Below are 16,987 nucleotides of genomic sequence, written 5' to 3'. Positions count from 1 at the left end.
TAAACTTTTCTAAACTTTAGTTTCCTGCGATTTTACTCTGGTATATTTAGGTTAAGATTTTTTTTTTTAAATGCCCTGTTTGGAAGTCATTTAGCTTCTTGAATCTGTGGACTGACATCTTTCACCAGTTCTAGAAAATTCTCTCTTCATTAATGCTTCAAATATTGTCTCCTTCCTTCTCTCTCTCTTTCTCTCTCAATCTCTCTCTTTCTCTTCTTTCTTTTCCTTTCCTTTCCCTTTCTTTCTCTCTCCCTTTCTTTCTTTCTTTCTTTCTTTCTTTCTTTCTTTCTTTCTTTCTTTCTTTCTTTCTTTCTTTCTTTCTTTCTTTCTTTCCTGTCTCTCTCTGTCACACAGGCTGGAGTGCAGTGGCATGATCACAACTCACTACAGCCTCAACCTCTCCTGGGCTCAGATGATTCTCCCACCTTAGCCTCCTGAGTAGCTGGGACTACAGGCATGCGCCACCATGCCTGGCTAATTTTTGTATTTCTTCATAGAGACAGGGTTTCATCATGTTGTCCAGGCTGGTCTCAAACTCCTGAGCTCAGGCAATCTGCCTGCTTCAGCCTCCCAAAGTGCCAGGATTATAGGTGTGAGCCACCACCTCATTTTCTTTTATATCACTTAAAAAAGGTTTTTAAAAATGTATATTAGGTTTTCTCTTCCCCTCTCTTCTTACTTCCCCTCCTTATATTCTTGTTCCTGAGCCTTTTTTCTTTTCAATTATGTGCTCTGTGTGCTGCATTCTGGATAAATGTCTTCTATTCTCTCTTTCAGTTTACTTAGTTCTTTTTCATCTGATCTGCGGCCCAATACTATACATTAAGTTTTAAATTTTGGTTATTGTACATTTTATTTATGGAAGTTCAATCGTGTTCTTCTTCAAATCTGCTATGATATTTTGTTTAGTTTCCTATACCCTGCATTTATTTCTAAGTTTGTCTTTTATTTTTTAAACATAGAACATAATGTTTAATAATTTATGTCTAATAATTGCAATATCTGAAATACTTAGGTGTCCATTATTTCTGCTGGTTTTCACCCATGGCGTATTATTTCCTTAAGTACTTTGCTGTCTTTGTGAAGTGTTTATTTCCCTTAAACAACTCTATATGGGGTATTTCCCAATGACTGAATAACTATTTAAGTTAAAATCATAGTTTATACTTCTTGGATCACTTAGGTGCTGCAAAATTGGTGATGTAAATCCTAGAGAGAAAGTGCCCATGCTTCGCCTCCTCTCAGGGACAATTTGTCTATGTTTTCTCTTTCTTTCCTTCCTTCCTCTTTATTTCTCTTCTCCAGCTCTTCTTAGTCCAAGGTATCTCTCCCTGCAATCTACCCGGGTGGAAGGAGATAGCTGGATATATTGATTTATCCGTTCCCCAATACTGTATACCTTTGAGAGCTTGGGGTATTATAGATGGAGGTGATTTACTAGACACACGACACTGAATGGGCCTCATCCTTTAGTTATTGCTTCCTCCATACCACAAGTCCATTAAAAGGACAGCTTAGTTCCTTCCAAATTGGCAAATGGCTTCAGACCTAAAGCAACTACAAAGTTTTCCATTTACATCTTTTATTTTGGTACTTGGTATTTCCTTTTTCATTTTGCCAGCTCTTTGATGCTGTTAAAAGGACTAAAAATGTTTACTACGTCAGTTTTAGTTGTTTTTAGTGGAAGAGTTAGTCCAAATAACCTAATCTGTCATTGTTGACTCATCAACTTTTAAAAGCTTAAAAACTTTAATAATTTTTTCCTGTAAAAGTAACTTTTCCTGACTAGAAAGTAAGAAAAAAGCTAAGACATTAGGGAATTCTTCCATCCTTTATGTGATTTATAGCTCAGTCTTTTTTTTTTTTCTAACTTGGAGATGATTTTCTACTTCTTGGGACCTGTACTATTTTCCAATGATGCCATCCATTTCAGAACACTAACGGGAGATGAGGTGAACATATGGGAACTACGGCAGAGAGATCTGGGCTTCGCTGTCTTCTATACTGGATGTGGGATTGCATACATAGCCCCATTTATTTTTGTAAATTTGGCCAAATTGGCTAATTTAACATGTTATCAGAATGAAAGTGGTCAGAAATATCCATGAAGAGGTACATTGGGAGGGGAAGTATGAGCTACCCACTTCCTTAATAGGAATGCAATTCCAGGTTGCGCAGATTTTGCAGGTCTTAAAACTAACTTCCTTCACTCAGCCTTTTCATTAACCTGTAGCTGTATTTTTAATATGCTCCAGGAAGTACACCTAGGACCTCAGTTTTGTTGTTATGAGAATGTTACATAAGCTGTGTTATCTTCTGTTTAGTGAGTTTTTTAAGAGTATGATTTTTTCCTTCACTCTCTATTATAAATGTCTTTTTTCCTTCCCTTTTAAATTCTCTGTGGTTCTGCTTCGATGTTTTATGTTCACTACTCATCTCACATATATTCAGTTTGCCTTTTTTTTCCTAAATGGAAATAGTTTTGCTTTTATTTTCTCGTTATTTGAGTGATGTATTTCTGTGAAAAGGACATCTTCTCTAACAGCCCTTTCCAGAGATAATTACCATGAACCTTTATTAAGAGTTTTGGTAGATACCGTTCCAAACTCCACTTTGACTTCTCTATATATCTGTGTAAATTTATGATACACACGTGCACACACAGATGTGTACAGTCATGCACTGCATAAAGCTGTTTCAGTCAACAATGAACCACATGTACAACAGTGATCCCACAAGATTATAATGGAGCTGAACAATTCCTGACATCTAGTGACGTTGTAGCTGTCTTAATGTCACAGCACAATGCATTACTGACGTGTTTGTGGTGATGCTGGTATAAACAAACCTACTGTGCTGCCAGTAGTATAAAAGTCTTGCACATACAATTATTTACAGTACATAAAATAAATGACTATGTTACTGGTTTATGCATTTACTCTACTTTTTATCATCACTTTAGAGCGTACTCCTACTTAATAAAAAAAAAAGTTAACTGTGAAACAGCCTCAAGTGGATCCTTCAGGCAGTATTTAGAAAAAGGCATTGTCATCATAGGAGTCAACAGCTCCATGCGTCTGATTGCCCCCGAAGACATTCCAGTGGGATAAGATGTGGAGGTGGAAGACAGTGATATTGGTGATCCTGACCGTTTGTAGGCCTAGGCTAATGTGTGTGTGTATGTCTTTGTTTTTAACAACAACAACAACAACAACAAAGGCTAGAAAGTAAAAAGAAAAAAAAAGTTTTGTTTTGTTTTGTTTTGTTTTTTTGAGACGGAGTCTCGCTCTGTCGCCCAGGCTGGAGTGCAGTGGCGCAATCTCGGCTCACTGCAAACTCCGCCTCCTGGGTTCACGCCATTCTCCTGCCTCAGCCTCCCGAGTAGCTGGGACTACAGGCGCCCGCCACCACGCCCGGCTGATTTTTTTGTATTTTTAGTACAGACGGGGTTTCACCGTGTTAGCCAGGATGGTGTCCATCTCCTGACCTCGTGATCCGCCCGCCTCGGCCTCCCAAAGTGCTGGGATTATGGGCGTGAGCGACTGCGCCCGGCCTAAAAAAAGTTTTAAAAATAGAAAAAAGTTTATAGAATAAGGATATAAAGAAAAAATATTTTTGTACAATTGTACAAAAAGTTTGTTTTAAGCTAAGTGTTATTACAAAAGAGTCAAAAAGTTAAAAAATGTGTATAAAGTTAAAAAGTTATTGTAAGCTAAGGTTAATTTATTAAAGAAAGAATTTTTTTATACCTTTAATGTAGCCTAAGCGTATAGTGCTAATGAAGCTTACAATAGTGTACAGTCATGTCCTAGGCCTTCACATTTGCTCACAGCTCACTCACTGACTCAGCCAGAACAACTTCCAGTCCTGCAAGCTCCATTCATGGTAAGTGCCCTATACAGGTGGACCATTTTAAATCTTTTATACAATATGTACTGTACCATTTAGATATACATAATGCATAATTGTGTTACTTATTGTGTTACAGTTGCCTACAGTATGCAGTACAGTAACACGCTGTAGAGATTTATAGCCTAGGAGCGATAGACTATACCATACAGCCTGGGTGTGTATAGGCTAGCCCATCTGGGTTTGTGTAAGTGCAATCTGATGTTCACACAAGGACAAAATTGTCTAACTATGCATTTCTTAGAATGATTCCCCATTGTTAAGTAACACATGACTGTAGATGTAATATATATCTATACATATATAATATATATAGCACATCATATATAAATACATATATGAAGTATGTGTATGTGCATACATACATATATATTTATAAAAATGTGTCCAAACTATATGTAGATGTGAGAAAAGACAAACTGTACTAAAAAAATGTGCAGTCACATCTGTCTTTTTAAGGGATGGCAACATTTGTTTCTGGATTTGTTTATCAAAATATATTTATCAGTAAAATGATGGTCTCTGTACAATTCTTAAGGTAGAAAATGGAAACAAAGATAACTGAATTTTGGCCGGGTGCAATGGCTTATACCTGTAATCCCAGCACTTTGGGAGGCCGGGGTGTGTGGATCACTTGAGGTTGGGAGTTTGAGACCAACCTGACCAACATGGTAAAACCCTGTCTCTACTAAAAAAATACCAAAATAATAATAATAATGATAAAATAAATTAGCTAGTTGTGGTGGCAGATGCCTGTAATCCCAGTTACCCAGGAGGCTGAGGCAGGAGAATCACTTGAACCTGGGAGGCGGAAGTTGTGGTGAGCCGAGATCGCGCCCCTGCACTCCAGTCTGGGTGACACAGCGAGACCCTGTCTCAAAACCAAACCAAACCAAAACAAAAAACCCCAATAGGACAACTAAAAAACCATGGATGGCCAAAATCCAATCTTCAGCCAATCTCTGTGAAGTGCTGTGGGTACACTTCCCCTCCTCTGCCCTCTGCCCGTTCACTCTTTTCTAAGCCATCTGTAGAGGAACGCATATACTATCCTTTGTCTGGGTTGTGATGTGGAGTGAAGGCATTGGGGTGGTGTCCAGTGAGGCCTGACACTCTTCAGAAAAGCTCAGGCAGGAAGGCGATTCAAAGCAGTGATGGAGAATTCAGAATGGATAGGAATGGGAGCGTGAGTTGGTGAGAAGACATGGACTCACACCCAGACTCCTGGCAAACCAAGTGCTATGCTCTTAACCACAAGTGTTCTGAGCATGTTGGCTCCGTCCTTCTCACCCCGTGAATTGCCTTTAGCTATAGTCCGAGACCAATATTGTTTCCCAACTGGCATTGCATGCCTCACCACATAGGGATTTCTCAACTCCACTTACTACTGCAGCCTCATCCCACACCTGTTCCACAATTCTCCCACACAGCTTTGACGAGTTACCAACAAATGCCATCTCTTCCTTTCCACATCATATATAAGGTAAGACACTTTTAAAATCGTTCTTATCCACTCAAATGGCAATATTTGAGGAGAAGATTTGTTTGATTGCAGCCCTCAAATATAAGAAATAAAAATTTTAAAAGTCAGCGAAAATACCTGGTATACATTAAGCCCTAAAAAATACTAACTTTCCTTTTTTATTCTGTATTCATCTAACACATCACTACTTAGGGCAGGGGTAATGAATGGGGTTGAACACACAGAGAGACTATTTGAAAAAAAAAATGGAGCAATAAAAGCCCAGATTCCCTGTCCATTCTGCTTCACCAGTATACTCTCCTCTATCCACTCTCTCTATCCAATTTGACGAGAGACTAGCTGTTTCTTTTATTTATTTTTTATTTTTTTTATTTTTTTTGTAGTCAGCTATTTAATTAGGTTCTTAAGACATTTAGAACACCAATTTGTGAGGATAAATTCCATTCGTCAGAGCAAACACAGATCGCAGGTAGCCCTGGAGCTGAGGAATAGCTTTGATTTTTGGTAAAATCTGTGAGTCCACAGCTTTCTGATCAATCTTGCGCTACTCCGTAATCTCATATTTCTCTTTTTCTGTGTCGAAGATCTCACCTTCCTGGTGTCTGGGCTTCCGCAGCTTCTTCTTCTTGAAGTAAGCATCAGTAAGATGTTTTGGGATTTTTACATTGCTGATATCGATTTTGGTTGAGGTGGCAATGACAAATTTCTGGTGTGTTCTTCGTAGAGGAACTCGATTGAGGACCAGAGGTCCAGTCACAAGTAATAAGCCACTAGCCAGCTGCTTCAGGAAAACCACCCTCTTGCCCCTGTGGCGTCCAGTGAGGATGATCAGAATGGTCCCGGGGGTAATGCTGGCTCGCAGTTTTCTCACGTGCTGACTGAAGGGTTTTTTGCCATGGCTCAACAGCTTTCGAGGCACATCTTCAGTAGGATAATATCTAGGCATTTTGCGAAGTTTAACCACCCGGGTACCGCCGTTCTTGTCACCACCAACTGGTTTTGTAACAGTTGCAAGAACCTTCTCCTTCTTTTTCTTTTCAACCTTGGATTTAGCGGCTGAGTACTTCCTCTTGTACATGGCCTTTCTGGAATACATGGCAGATCGGGAATACCTGCCAATTCCTCTGACAAGGACAGGGTTGCGGCTGCAATGGGGCTTCCCCTTCTTGGGCTTTTTAGCTTTGAGGTTACCCTTTTTCACCTTGCCACCAGCATCAACCTTCTTGGCTTCGGGTTTCTTCTCTTTAGTATCTGGCTTCTCAACTTTTTCACCCGCCATCTTGCAAGATGGGAAAGAGCTCTTTTATTTTTTTATTTTAGAGACAGGGTCTTACTCTCTTGCTCAGGCTAGAATACAGTGGTGTCTTGGCTTCCTAGGCTCAAGAAATTCTCCCACCTCAGCCTCCTGAGAAGATGGGACTGCAGGTGTGCACCACCATGCCCTGCTAATTTTGTTTTTATTTTTATTTTTTAGAGATGGAGTCTCACTATGTTGCCCAGGCTGGTTTTGAACTCCTGGCCTCAAGTGATCCTCCTTCCTTGACCTCTTAAAGGGCCGGGATTACAGGTGTGGGGCACTCTGACTGGCTGAGACCAGGTGTTCCTTTTCTGGAGAAACTGAATGTGAGAATTAGGTTATTGTATCAGCACACTGAAGTGAAACTCTCCCATTCATACAGAGCTTCTAATGTGATTTTTTAGTATTGCACTTTTTAGTAAGGACATCAAAAGATCAACACGTTTGAGGAAAGCCTTCAACTTGAAAGACAGAGACATTTCTATCTTCCTGGAAGAAACAGAAACAAAGTAAGAACCCAAGAAAACTTTGAAAAGAAAAACATAACAGCAGTAGCAGCAGCAACAACAACCAGTAATTAATTTCCTCAGAGATATTACAAGATACTGCATCCATGACATGAGAACAAGAGGCTATAAAAAAGGGAGAAATCTGAGAAAAAGAAAAGACTTTTGGAAATTAAAAAGCTGAAATGAAATGGAAACTAAAGCTGAAATGTAAAGTTCCATAGATGGGCATAACAAAAAGAAATGGACAAGAGAGCAAGGATAGGAAAATTAGACGATAATTCCAGGAGGTTCGGGATGCAAGTTACAGAAATTTCAGGGAGCAAAACTAGAGGAAAGAGAGGAAAGGAAAACATCAATTAATCAAGAAAAATGTCTGGAAGTGAAGGAGGTGAGTTCCAGAATGAAAGGAACTCATGAACACTACAGTGGCTTTGATATGGTCCCAAATGCCGGTGGGACCTTGATGCCAGCCAGTGTCCATGCTCTTGACCCCATCACAAGAAGGAATTCAAGGATGAGTAAAAAAATATTGAAAGTACAGACATTTATTGCAAAGTGAAAAATACATACTCAAGCCGTGTTCCTGCCACTGCACTCCAGTGTGGGCAACAGAGCGAGACCTTGTATCAAAACAAAACAAAACAAACAACAAAAAAAATGGGGAGTGTGGGCATACTCAAGAGAGAATCACATAAGAGACATACAAGAGGGTATGGGATTTCACCTTTATGGACTTTTTTTAACCAAAGGGTGGAATATTCACGAAGATTCCTGGAAAAAGGTGGAGATTTCTCAAAACTGATGCCACCCATTTTTACACCAAATGTGGGTATTCCTGGAACTGTCATGGTGCTGGTGGGTATATGTTTAGTATGTTAATGAGCGTATAATGAGGTTCTAGGTGAAACCTAGGACAAATTCAGTGCCATGTTGAGTCCAGTTGGTCTTAGCCAGCTTGGTCCACACTCTGTATTTTAGGGTCTTAGCCCCTAGGTTCTGCAGATATTTCAACACTTTCCTTTTGCTAGTCATGTGAAACTGCCCCTGGAATTTTCTATTCTGTGACCATCCTGTATTATTCCTGTCTCAGGTTGAATAGTGTCCCCCCAAAATTTATGTTGACCTGTAACTTCAGAATGTGATTGTGATATTGTGAAATATATATTTGGTCTTCAACCCCCTTTTCTGGCATAAAACTGCTAAAATTCTTAGAATTACCAAAATGATGTCTGTTTATATGCTACTGATTGACTGGTGGCTGGCCATCCAAGGGTAGCTTCAGGATGGGGCAGATCACAAGAAAGATCAAGGCAGGATTAGAGGGCTGGGACTTTCAGCCCCACCCCTAACCTTCAGGGAGGGGAGAGGGTCTGAAGGGCAAGTTGATTACCAATGGCCACTGGTTTAATTAATCATGCATATGTAATGAAGCCTCCATAAAAACCCAAAAGGACAGGGTTTGCAGAGCTTCCAGATAGCTGGACATCATGGAGGCTACTGGAGGATGGCTCACCAAGGGAGGGCATGGAAGGTCCATACCCCTTCCCATACCTCACCTTACGCATCTCTTCATCTGTATCCTTTGTAATATCCTTTATAAGAAACCAGTAAATGTAAGTGTTTCCCTGCATTCTGTGAATCACTCTAGCAAATTAATCAAACCCAAAGAGGGAAGCATGGGAACCCCAACTTGGAGCAGTTGGTGAAAAGTTCCAGAAGCCTGGACTTGCCACTGGGGTCTGGGGGAGGAGGGAGGCAGTCTTGAGGGACAGCCCTCAACCTGTGGGATCTTACTCTATCTCCAGGTAGAGGGTGTCAGAATTAAATTAGGGGACACTCAGCTGGTGCCTGCTGCTTGGTGAGTAAGGAAAAACTCCCACTCATTTGGTCACAGAGGTATTCTGTGTTGGTGGTTGTTGGTGGTGTGAGAGAAGAGGATAAGACAGTTTGAGTTTTTCCACGCCTTGATCTTATTTGGAAATATAGTCTTTCCAAATAAGTAGCAGATGTAATCAGTGTAGCTAAAATGAGGTCACACTGGATTGGCATGGGGCCCATATCCAGTGACTGGTGTCCTTATAAGAAGGCCATACAGAGAAATAGAGGAGAGGCACAGGGAAGAAGTCCTCATACAAATAGAAACTGGAGTGATAATGCGAATTTAGCCAAGGAATGGCAAGCATTGCTAGCAACCATCAACCCTTGGAGAGAGGCATGGAACAGATACTCCCTCAGAGCCTCCAGCAGGAGCCAGGCCTGTTGACATCTTGATTTTGGACATCCAGCTTCCAGAACTTTAATAGAATACATTTCTGTTGCTTTAAGCCGCGCAGCTGGTGGTTCTTTGTAACAGCAGCCCTAGGAAATGAATATAAGCACCCAGTGCGATGGATGAGATCAGACCTGCATGAAAGCACATCATCATGAGGTTTCAGAACCCCAAAATTGAAGAGCCAGTTCTGCAAGCTTTAAGAGAAGAAAATAAGTCATGTACAGGGTATCGGGAGTCACGTATGGGGTATCAGGAGTCATTTCTCATCAGCAGCAATCCAGAAAACTGGAAGCAATAGAGCAACAGAATTTTGAGCGAAAAGAATCTTCAATCTTCAAGCTAAAATTCTACTCAGCCTATGAACTTAGGATAGACAAATGGTGTTGTCATACTTGTGAGGATTCAAAATATTTGCTTTTAGGGCAGCCTTCCTTAGGAAGATTCTGGAGGATGTGGTTTAATAATGGGGTCAACAAAGACAACAAAAGCAAACATGGAATTCAGAAACAGACACTTCAAGACAGGAGAACTGCAAAGGACAGGACCCAGGATGTGACCTGGACAGCAGGCACGGAAAGACAGGTCCCGAGTAGAGGAAATGGATGTGAAGTTCTGGGAGGGAGGTCTTTGGGAAAGAAAATAATGGAACTGATGTGTCTAAGTAAATGGAAAACATTATTCATAGGTGTGAAGGCAGAGGTGTTGAGGCATTTGGAAAATATTAGCAATTTGGGCTTAGAAAATCAGACAAATTAAAAAAAGAAGACAACTCTGAGACAATGATTGCCTCCAGGAAAAATGAAGGATTGCCCAAGGAAGAAGTTATGGTGACAGTATACAGATTGATTCAAAAGTAATATAAAATGTATAGATAATGTGTGAAATTGCTAAGTTAAGAAACAATAGTACACGGATTGGTTAATGGGTACAAAAGTACAGGTAGACAGGAGAAATAAGTTCTAGTGTTCCATAGCCCTGGAGGGTGACTATGATAAACAATAACTTACTGCATATTTTCAAATAGCTAGAAGAATGGACTTTCAGTGTTCTAAACACAAAGAAATTATAAATGTTTGACGTTTTGGATATGCTGATTACTCTGATTTGATCATTGTACATTGCATATGTGTATTGAAATATCATACTGTACTCCACAGAAAAAAGGAGTTGGCTGGTATGGTGGCTCACACCTGTAATCCCAGCACTTTAGGATGCTGAGGTGGGCAGATTGCTTGAGCTCAGGAATTCGAGACCAACCTGGGCAACATAGTAAAACCCGTCTCTACCAAAAATACAAAAATTAGGTGGGTGTAGTGGTGCATGCCTGAAGTCCCAGCTACTCGGGAGGCTGAGGTGGGAGGATCACTTGAACCCAGAAGGTTGAGGCTGTAGTGGGTCATGATAGCACTCAAGCCTGCGCAACACAGTAAGACTGTGAGACCATCTAAAAAAAAAATTGACATAAGTGTAATTTAACTTCATAGAGCAATTGAAAATTTTCCATTTAGTGTTAGGAAAATGTTGCAGTGTTTCATTTAATCAGTTATCCAAATAGAAACAATAAAATTTTCATTATACCAGAAAAAAAGCAAAAAGGCATAGTTTTTTTTTTAAAATAAATATGAAAGTAAATATTAAGGGAAAAAGCTAGAAGGATTGAGGGCTTGTTGCCTATGGAGAATTGGACTGAAGTATCCAGAGAGGTTGGGTAGAGGAATGCCATTTTTCATTATAAGTCATTAAGTATGCTATTTAGTATTTGAAACAAAGTGCTACATTAGTTTGATAAACATTAATTAATCTAAGAAACAGACAATGTATTTTTTTTTTTTTTTAGACGGAGTCTCACTCTGTCACCCAGGCTGGAGTGCAATGGCATCATCTCGGCTCACTGCAACTTCTGCCTCCCAGGTTCAAGCAATTCTCCTTCCTCAGCCTCCTGAGTAGTTGAGATTACAGGCGCCCTCCACCACACCTGGCTAATTTTGTATTTTTAGTAGAGATGGGGTTTCACCGTGTCGGCCAGGCTGGTCACTTGTCCAGGCTGGTCTTGGACTCCTGACCTTGTGATCTGCCCATCTTGGCCTCCCAAATTGTTGGGATTACAGGCGTGAGCCACTGAGCCCGGCCAATGTATGTTTTTAATACAGCATTTTATACAGCATATTTGAATATACAATTTAAAAACTTTATTTGGTGTTCAGCTGAGAAGTTTTTCAACACTCAAGTAAGATAATTTGTTCTGGAATCACTGAGAGATATAGTAGCACAATGATATAAAATCAAGTAGACTTGATTTTGAGTAATTTAAAAGATTTCACATGATAATTTTTTAAGATAGGCAATTTTTGCCATACTTACCAATTAAGAAACCAACCCCATGTGAGATAGCATTTTATACCAGCAGAGACTGGAGTTGCAAGATTTAGCAAAAACAGACAAGCAAGCAAGCAAGCAGACAAGCAAGCCAGTTACCAGTTAGATTCAAGTTTCAGACAAACAGTACCTTTCTTTAGTAGAAGTATGCCCCATATACTCACTGGGATCTTTTTATACTAAGACCTTATTACATTGGGACCTTATTTTACTAAATATTACCCATTGTTTACCTGAAACTCAAATTTAAGAGGATGTCTTGTTTCTTATGTGACAACCCTAATAGACGTTCAATAGGCAATCGTTGAACTTTTTTTTTTCTTGATAACCCATTAAGATCTGTTATCCAAGAATTGTCAGAATCTGCTTGCAATCTACCTCTATTTTCAGGCTGTATCCAATTTTGGTGTTAATGAGTTCCATAAGGTAACCAACCACCCACAACTTCAGAAGAGTGGTTCCATCGGTGCTGCTCCATCATAAATTTATCTGACACTAGACAATGGCCAAAATAATGACTTGAATGCAAAACTTAAGAACACAGCCAGGTAAATGTCAGGGTAAACAAATATGGTAGCATTTTTTTTTCTTTGGTGGGTAAGGAAAGGACAGGGTATATGAAATGGAATGCCGATCTGAATAAGTTGGCATATACTTGGTAGAGGGTTGTAACCTTGTCTAAAAGTGGCCAAACATAAAGTTGCTCTTATACTCTCTTTGAACTCAGGCTCAATATTGTAGTAGTCTGGGCTGTCACCAGTCAAGCTTTTATCCCAAGTCAATATAATTTTTGTTAGAATTGTTCCCTGGGACCTCTTTCACCTTTAATAGAATTGCAGAGTAATTCATTCTTCTTCATTGGCAATTAGATGGTTAGGGTTGGTATGCCCAGTTTTCAAATGCTTTCCAGAAATCAGCTCTTCAAACAGCTTGGAGTAATCAAAGAAACCAGAAAGTGGTCAATTGCATGCTTCTGTTTTTCAGTTATTTCCAGCATTGGTAAAGATTCTATCTATGATGGCCTTATGAGTATTAAATCTCTAACTTTATAATGTGTTGTTTTCTGGTTATCAAAGAACTGTCTGAGACTAAATGTGTCCTGCTGTAATTACTCCCCCAGCTTGTGCTGTTCTTCCCTCCTCCTGCCCCTCATTTCTAAAAGGCACATTTTCTCCTTGTAATTCCCATGTCTTTGGTTTTCCATATCTGTCCAAAAATGTCAATATGCTTCTCTGTCTGAAGATTGTTGGCTTCTGAAATTGTTGTAACTTCAGTTGTGTAATCCCTTTATTTTTTTTAACTTATGTCTGTTTCAGTTACTTTATTCCCCTCCTAAAACTTCACCCCAAACTATGAAACCCCAAATGGCCTGTGTTAGTAAGACTTTTTTTTTTTTTCTTGGAGACAGAGTCTTACTCTGTCGCCCAGACTGGAGTGTAATGGTATGATCATAGCTCAATACAGCCTCTACCTCCGGGGTTCAAGCGATCTTCCTGCCTCATCCTCCCAAGTAGCTGGGATTACAGGCATGTGCCACTCTGCCTGTTGAGATTCTGAATTGAAAATTATAAGCCACTGGTGGAAAGAGCCATACAAATCCAAATTGGAATCCTGGCTCCATAATTTTCTGTGTATTTATTCTGATTACCCATTTTCCCCAGCTATAAAATAGCGATAACAGTACCTGCCACAGAGTTTGGGCTTAAATAAGGTGAGAGTAAACGGTGCGTTGTAGCATCTCTCACATACGGGTCACACAATAAAATGTAGCTATTTAGAAAGCACTTCCACACAAAATACCATGTTTTTTGGTCAATCCCAGCCCACCACCCAAACCCATAATTTTGGCAGGAAATATCTCAACCCCACACAGATGAATTGCTTCATGCCTAAGGGCTTATACCTGGAAACATGGGGCTTAGGATTCAAGGATTCAGATGCTCTCTGCTCTTCTAACACACCATACCACCTCATGACTTCATTGGTAAGAAGGTTTCTTAAAAAGCATCTACTTTTCCTGAATTAACTTAAAAAACTCTATGTCTTGCACTTTTGTTAGATTTTAAAATGTTTTTCATTGTAGACTCTATCTCTAGAGTCTCTCTGGCCCAACAAGGAATGAGAAATAGTAACCCAAAAAATCAAATTTGAAAAATAATGAAAAAAGGGATTCATTCTATGCTAAATGCTGAGGTGCATGGTATCTGTGGTTTTGAAATGTGAGAACATTTTGTGTACCTCCCCAGACTATGAAGTGGTCTCCTGAATTATGATGGTGAGTGAAGCAAGATCAGAAGTATGTAGGGGCAGTGACAGTATGCTTTGGTTGAATTGTCAAGTGGTTTTATTGGTTGATGTCCTTGAAGAGCCTTCAGCAAGAAGAAGCCAGATTTCACTTATCTGTCTGCCTCTGAGAAATAATGATGTAAACAAGGTTAGATTCTTCCGATGGGTGAATGTGCATTTGCCCTATGGCTCACCTGCAAGTTTTGTCTCTCTGACATAGAAGCTTGTCAATTATGGTAACTCTTTTCAGTTATCATGAAAGTATTTCACTTTAGATGAGTTGGGCCTGGCAGGAGTGGAATAAACCATCATAATTTATGGGTGCTTTTCTGAAAAAATGTTTTTTTTCAGAAAAAACCACTGGGGCAGCAACGTGCTGAAGCCTAGGGAGTGAATCGTGATTGACTTAAACAATACCCTTGCCACTTACCCTTGTGCTAGGATAACCATTGACAAAGCTCTAACTTATCAAGTAAAGGAAAGTGTGCTAAAGCATCTTGGAAAAAAGCAGGGCTTGTTGATATCACCCTCATCCCTTCCTTTACTGTGGATGTGTCACCTTTTCTGGGAGCCTTTCTCTGCTCTACTTAAAACAGACTCCCCTCTCCTGCTATCACAAAACTACTTACAACATTTTCTTCTCCTTAGCCCTTAGCACCAACTAAGGTCCCTGAGAACAGTGTTGTTTTACTCTGTTTTATTTAATGCCATAGCTTCAATACCCAGAGCAGTTCATGCTAGAGGCAATATTTGGGGAATAAATGAATGGGCGTTTTGTTCCGTAACCTGCACTCAACAGCCTGGCTCCATCTCCCACCTGTCTCACATGCAAAATAATACATAAAAATATCCACTGGCATGTCAGACTTTTGTTTTTGAATCTGAATAACCCTTTTGCAATAGGAGAATACTAATTTTAATCCACATGACTGTCAGTTCTTACTCCTCCTCTTATATCTTCTTAGTCTAGACATCAATAAAATGGAAAGAATTTTAGGTGAGATATCTACCAAAACAAGCAGATCTGAATTCTAACTCCAGCTGTACCTCTAGTTCATTGTGTAAAGAACACAATCTCTTTCATCTAATTTTTGTCATCTCTTAGATTTGCATTTTCTCAAACATGTTGTCTCACTCAGTCTTGAGTTATGTAAGAATAAAAACAAACTCTTTTCCTAGTTTTCTAAAAATGGTGCCTATTTCATCAGCATTTATATTGTAAAATTTGCTTAATAAATTCCTGATGATGATCTTAGGGAAAAATAAAGTCCAGAAGGGTTGTAATTGCTTGGTCTTGTCCTCAGGGCTAAGAGTTGAAGGAGCCTTAGACTAAATACTTGGAAGATTACAAAACTAGTTTTCAGGGCCTCACATTGGCCACCACAATATAATTTGTCAAAGAATCAAGGCCAGGGGCATCTACCCAAGGCTTTGATCTAAAATAATTGCTAATCTAATGAGGCTTTTATATTAAGGGTATTATTTCACCCAACAAACTCTTCTCTATGGAAGGAAGTAGAGAAGAGGGTGATGTGATAATAGAGTTCAATTCATATGAGCAGCTTTGGAAATAATTATTTAAAACATTATGCTTTTTGGCTGCTCAATACCAGCTATTCTTTGTCATCTATTCTCTGTTCTAAGGAGTTTTGCTAATATTTGGATCATTCTGTGTTTTGGTTAATGTTTAGCTCATCTGTTGTAAGTAGTTTACACCCTTCCTGTGTCTGAAAGTGGCTTTTGTTAAAATTTTGGGTTAGTGGCCATCTGGTGTCTTCCTCTATTTCTCTTGCAGTCTCTCTCCCCATCTCTTTCTCTATCCCTTTTCCTCTATATATCTTAGGATATCTCAACTGAAAGTAAGAAAATCCTAGTTCAAGCTGCTTTTGAAAATAAGGAGAATTACTGGCTGGCATATGTGAAAAGTCTAGAGATAGAGCTTCAGATGTAGTTTGATCCAGAAGTTTATAATATCACCTGATAACCAGATCCTTTTCTCTAAGATTCACTTGCTTCTACTGTCGTCATCATCCTAAGATCATTTTCCTTATGACTGCAACAATGGCCAAGTTCCCACTTCAGTAAACCATACATCCTGGGGGAGAATACGCACCTGTTTTTCAGGATACCAAACCAAAACATGAGGACCTAAAATAGTCTAGGCCACAAGCCTGGAAAAGGCTACTGGGTTGACCTCTCATATCTTCTATCCGCTTCTTTTCTAGTAATAGAATTTTATCCAGGCACATAAATGCCTGAAAAAAAAGACTATATTTTCCATCTTCCCTTGCTGCTAGCATGGCCATGTGACTAAGTTTTAGCCAATAAGATATAAGTGAAAGGTATTGTGTGCAATTCTGGTGTTTTGCCCCTAAACTAAAGAAGAGGAAACATGGGAGCTTTCCTAGTTGTAAGCAATCCTGAGACCACACAGACAAGAGCAGCACTCTAAGAATGGAACAGCAACAAGATAGAAGGTGCTTGTGGCCCCCGATGACTCCACAGAGCATAGCCATTGTCCGAACTTGAGTTTTATGTGACAGAGAAATAAGCTTTGGTCTTGTTTAAGCCAATGGTAACTTTGGCTCTCTGTCCCATTCATAGCCAAACCAACATTCTTTCTTAAATACGTACCTACTCCTGAATTGTGACCAAGTGGATGGAATGTGTGGCTTGGGGTGGGTGGGCTCAGCTTCCCAGAGCCATGTGGGTCTCTAAATGAAAATGGAAGCCTGTAGAGAAGGAAGTGGGAGGAAGCATGGGAGATGACCATCAACTGTCTGCTCATTTCTTTTCCTTTCTCTATCTCTGTTATTTTGGTTTTAATACCCATGACCATCTTTGCCTGCAACCCA

The 16,987-nt window shown here is 39.7% G+C and overlaps 1 protein-coding gene across 1 annotated transcript; it reads right to left on the bottom strand.

Moving 5' to 3' along the window:
• Positions 1-5,734: 5,734 nt before the first annotated feature.
• On the bottom strand, positions 5,735-6,705 carry LOC100976413 (large ribosomal subunit protein eL6). The gene has a single exon (XM_008963989.5). It carries the CDS (start codon positions 6,669-6,671, stop codon positions 5,937-5,939), a length of 735 nt encoding a protein of 244 aa, XP_008962237.3. The 5' UTR covers positions 6,672-6,705; the 3' UTR covers positions 5,735-5,936.
• Positions 6,706-16,987: the final 10,282 nt, after the last annotated feature.

The sequence above is a fragment of the Pan paniscus genome, chromosome 2 (genome assembly GCF_029289425.2).
Source record: "Pan paniscus chromosome 2, NHGRI_mPanPan1-v2.0_pri, whole genome shotgun sequence".
NCBI classification, from domain to species: domain Eukaryota; kingdom Metazoa; phylum Chordata; class Mammalia; order Primates; family Hominidae; genus Pan; species Pan paniscus.
The sequence above is the reverse complement of the archived record's forward strand: the minus strand, read 5'-3'. Positions and strand labels throughout refer to the sequence as shown.